This window comes from Oryza glaberrima, chromosome 7 (genome assembly GCF_000147395.1).
Source record: "Oryza glaberrima chromosome 7, OglaRS2, whole genome shotgun sequence".
Taxonomy (NCBI): domain Eukaryota; kingdom Viridiplantae; phylum Streptophyta; class Magnoliopsida; order Poales; family Poaceae; genus Oryza; species Oryza glaberrima.
The window spans coordinates 5,961,951-5,966,363 of NC_068332.1; the positions used below are offsets into that span (position 1 = coordinate 5,961,951).

Sequence of the window (4,413 nt, forward strand, 5' to 3'; positions counted from 1 at the left end):
CGGTTTATTACTCCAAAGGGACTAAGTGATCTTTAGTCCCGCGGCCACGTGGCTCAGCCATCTTTAGTCCCGGATTTTCTCTCCCAGTTCAACCGACGAGGTTCAACTGAACCAAGCCGCCGCCGCCGCCGCCGCCGCCGAAGCCGCCGATGAATCTGTTCGTTTCTTGAAGTTCTCGTGCTGCTGCCTTTTGTATTCATCTCCTTTGTTTGTTTGGGCCTTGGCATGGATTAGCAATTGAGTCAGCCCAATGGGTTCCTGACAGCAAGCTAGCTCCTTTATATGTACTTCTGAAATTCAAGCAGCAATTGCGAGCTCCACCATGAGCTAGGAAGAGACTAGCAACTTAGAGCATTTCCGCAGCTCATCCAAATTTGATCCTCCATATACCTATATGGATGGCCATCCAAAAAAGATTTCTACTCCATATCCCTTCTTACTCCAACAGATCATCCATACTATATCATCCATATCACACCCAACTATATTTTAGGAATATTTTCCAACATACCTTACATTTGTATTATTTTTTAAGGGCTATATTATGGATGACTAAAATTTTAATGATAATAATGTTATTTATCGCAATAATTTTTCGAAATAAGTAAATTTTAATGGATATAATTTTAATTGGTAATTTTTTAATTGATATATTTATATTGAGTGAGATTTTTTTTTTCACTGTGATGTGTTCAACTGCAACCTTCCTCTTTTCACCCTTTTCTTATTTTTCTCTCTGCTCTTCTATACTCTTCTCTACTCCTCTTTTGTGGCAGGGTGGAGGGGCGGCTGAGAAGCGCGGATGCGCCGTGGCGGCCGGGGGGCGAGTGAGGGGCGGCGGCTGGGTGGGCGGGCGAGGTGGGGGGCGGGCGAGGGGAGCGGGTGGGCGGGGAGGAGGCAGGCGGCGGGCGCGGATGGTACATGGGCGGATGCGGACGGGCGAGGGACGGAGGCGGCAGGCGGCGGCCGCACGCAGGGCGACGGCGGCAGGCAGCGGGCGGCGGGTGCGTGTAGGGAGACGACGGCGGGCAGCGGGTGCGCGCAGGGTGACAGCGGCGGGCGGCGGGTGCGCGCAGGGTGACAGCGGCGGGCGCAGGCGGCTGTCGCTGGCAGCGCTCTCCTTCTAGATCCAGTATGCCTCTCCTTCTCCATCCTCTCTCCACGACTCCACGACTTTGCGACGACGGCGGTGGACGGGGCATTGATCCAGATGGGGGCGGGAATTAGGTCTGGATGCTAGCAGCTGCGGGATGGCGTGAGGAGAGAGGAACGCCAAATCTAGCATTTTTCTCTCCCGGATAGATGATGTGCTAATTTTGGAGGGTGGGATGGAGTATCTCCTGGAGGGTGTTTTTCTCCTCCCAACCGCCATTTTCTGGATGGATGTTCGGATGGCATATCTGCTGGGATGCTCTTAGCAAGCAAGCAGGCAGCCGGCCGGTCGGCCAAGTGCTCGCTGCAAGCCGACGCGCCGTCGCACGCGCACCAACTCGTCTTGTTCTTGCCGAACGGCAGCGGTGACGGCCGTAGACGCGTCGAGTTCATCTTGCAGTGCTCTGCTTCACGTACGTGCCGGCGATGCAATCTTTGCAGTGCTGGTGCTGCTATAACCAATGCGTGTGTGACGACGGCTGCTTCGTCGGATGCACTGGGTTGGCGGGCTCCACTATGGGACGGGCTGCACGCGGCAGCAGGGAGAGGTGGCGCGGATGGCGGGGGAGGCGGCGCCGCCGTGCCCGCTGCGCCGGCGTCGTCGCCCCCTTCTCTCTCGCTCGTGGTGTGGTTCAATAGTGCAGCCAGGGGGGCAAAAACGTCCGAGAAAAAAATTAATTTGATAGAAAATGATTTAGAAATGCAAGAAAGAGCGAAAATGATATGGTAGTGAATACCCACAACTTAATAATGGCATTTTAATGACAAGCGATTCCCGCCGCATCGCATCCACTGCTAGTGAGCGTCCAATCCTCTTTCTCATCTCTATCTCTCTTCGCGCGTTAACCCTTGTTTTTCTCTTCCAGTAGGGTAGGCCTGTGGGAGAACAAAGTTTGTTTTAGCTATTCGGGATCAAATCAGTCTCCGATTCGTAAACGGATTAGTGGTGCCGTGCGTATTCTGATTTGATTCCGATTCTTAGACGGAGTTTTTATAGGCTCTATATATCCAACAAATTGGATGTAGGCTTTCCAGCTCGTGTCCTCAAACCTTAAGGCTGACGCTGTGCAGATAAAAAAGAGTGAAGGGAGGGAGGGGCAGGTCCAGATCGAGAGGAAGCAAATGTCATCAGAAATAATAATGTCGTCCAAGAGGCCATGCAGAGAGTCAGAGGAGGAAGACGAACGCCATTGCAGCAGCAGCAACAGCAGCAATACGAAGAAGAAGAAGAGGGCGTGCAGAGAGTCAGAGGAGAAAGACGAACGCCATTGCAGCAGCAGCAGCAGCAGCACGAAGAAGAAGAACCTAATGCTGGGCTTGGTTCCCTGCAGCTCTCACAACCACAACCACAAGCAGCGTCACCTGTACCTGGTGCTGGACGACTGGGAGGCAGGGTACAGCATCCACAAGGTTGTCGACGACGACTTTGGCGCCCGCCCCGCCGCCGCCGCCGCCGCCAAGCACAACCCGCTCATCCGCATCCAGGCGCAGCACGCCTACTCAAGGTTCTTCGCTGCCCACGGCACCAAGATCATTGCCATGCATCCCGCCAGCTTCAGCCCTGGCATCCCTGTGTTCGACACCCGGACCCTCGAGATGGCGGTGTACCCTCCCCCTAAGAGCAGATCCATCATCTGTCCACCCGTGTATGCCTCCGTCGGCGACAGGCTCGTCACATTCGTCCACCAATATCTCGAGGTGCTGGGGCCCCATCCACCACGCTCCGCCGCCGCCGACGACGACGATGAGCCGGAGCCGCCACCGTGGTCCTGGACCACCGTGGAGCCACTCCCGCAATTCCACTCCGGCCTCGTCACCGGCTACGCCTTGCACCCGGATGGGCGCACCATCTTCATGTCCATCCAGGATTGCGTTACGTTTGGCACGCGTAAATCCACCTTCAGCTTCGACGCGGGGCGCCTCGAGTGGACCCGCGTCGGCGACTGGATGCTGCCGTTCGAGGGCCAAGCTCACTACGACCGTGAGCTGGACGCCTGGGTCGGGATCTGCCGCTACGGTGAAGGAACCGGGCATCTCTGTTGCTGCGACGTCCCTCCTTCGCCCACAGCCGATGCTGCTTGTACCACCACCACCTTGCCTGCATGGAAGTTTTGCAAGGAGGTGATGTTCAAGAAGGGCTTCACCGGGCACTGGGGGGCTACGCTCGTGTACATGGGCGACAGCAGGTTCTGCCTGGTGGATTGCCGGGTGCCTTATGACTGTGACGTCCGCACCACCCTCCGTGTGCTCACCATCACCTCCTTTGGTCTCAAGTATGATAAGGCCGGTGAACTGGTCACCACTCGGTACCGTGCTTACGCATCGTTCTCATACCAGATTGCTGGCAAATTTAAGAGACTCGAGGATCCTATAGCATTCTGATGTAATTTATTGATGATCATGCAAAACTAGTTAGTAGTATCAGGTGTTATTGTCCTACTCAGTTTTATTATATATATATGTGAGCATGCAATTTTGGCATAACCTGTTTTATATATGGTCGCCTTGTCAATTTAGTCCATCTTTGTCAGCACTGTGTTTTGCTGTAAACTGCTTTTCCCTCTTGTAGCACAATGCTTAAAAAACTGGGGGAAATGAATCCCTATAACTTTACAAAGTGAGTTATGTCTGATGCCTAATCAGTACATTTTGCCCAAGCTTGGCTTTGATTGTGTGATGTTGCTCCCTTTGGTACACAATTTATTTGCTGAATAAGCTGGGTTTTTGTACAGCATGTTTTTGTACCAGTGCGTAGTTTTGTGTTTATCTCATAAGTTTCTGCTCCGAGTACATTATTGAAATTTTAGACTTGAATCAAAATTCGTATTAATGATTTTTTTTCTTCACTACAAATTATGACGAAATGTCACATCCTCAAAATTAACCCTAAAATTTTTTTGACTGCATTATGAAGGAATTTTAGTTGAATTTTGAAAAGCTTAGGAACATATATAATGACTTAACTACAATTTGATTTCTTTGAGTTTTATTCTTTAACTAATTCTAATTTTGGTACAAATCAATCCAAAGCTATATCCTACACTTATTATTTGCTCAGACACCAAAGTGAACTCATTTTCTTCTTCAATATAATTCTTCCTCTAGGTTATATCCATTTAAATTTAAATCTATTTCAAATTTCAAACCAGAGAAAATTTCCTTGAGATTCCTACAATAGTAGATATCTCTATTCTTGAACACTTGTCATTTTAACGCCCACTATTCCCTCTATTTAGGCCCCATTTGGTATGGCTCCAAACT

The 4,413-nt window shown here is 50.8% G+C and overlaps 1 protein-coding gene across 1 annotated transcript; it reads left to right on the forward strand.

Annotated features, from left to right (window-relative positions):
* Nucleotides 1–896: 896 nt before the first annotated feature.
* On the forward strand, nt 897–3,913 carry LOC127778979 (uncharacterized). Its single transcript, XM_052305626.1, has one exon. The coding sequence runs from the start codon at nt 2,275–2,277 to the stop codon at nt 3,532–3,534; it is 1,260 nt and encodes a 419-aa protein (XP_052161586.1). The 5' UTR covers nt 897–2,274; the 3' UTR covers nt 3,535–3,913.
* The last annotated feature ends 500 nt before the right edge of the window (nt 3,914–4,413 follow it).

Coding starts and splice junctions, on each gene's coding strand:
- LOC127778979 (XM_052305626.1), top strand. CDS start 2,275: ATGTCATCAGAAATAATAATGTCGTCCAAGAGGCCATGCAGAGAGTCA.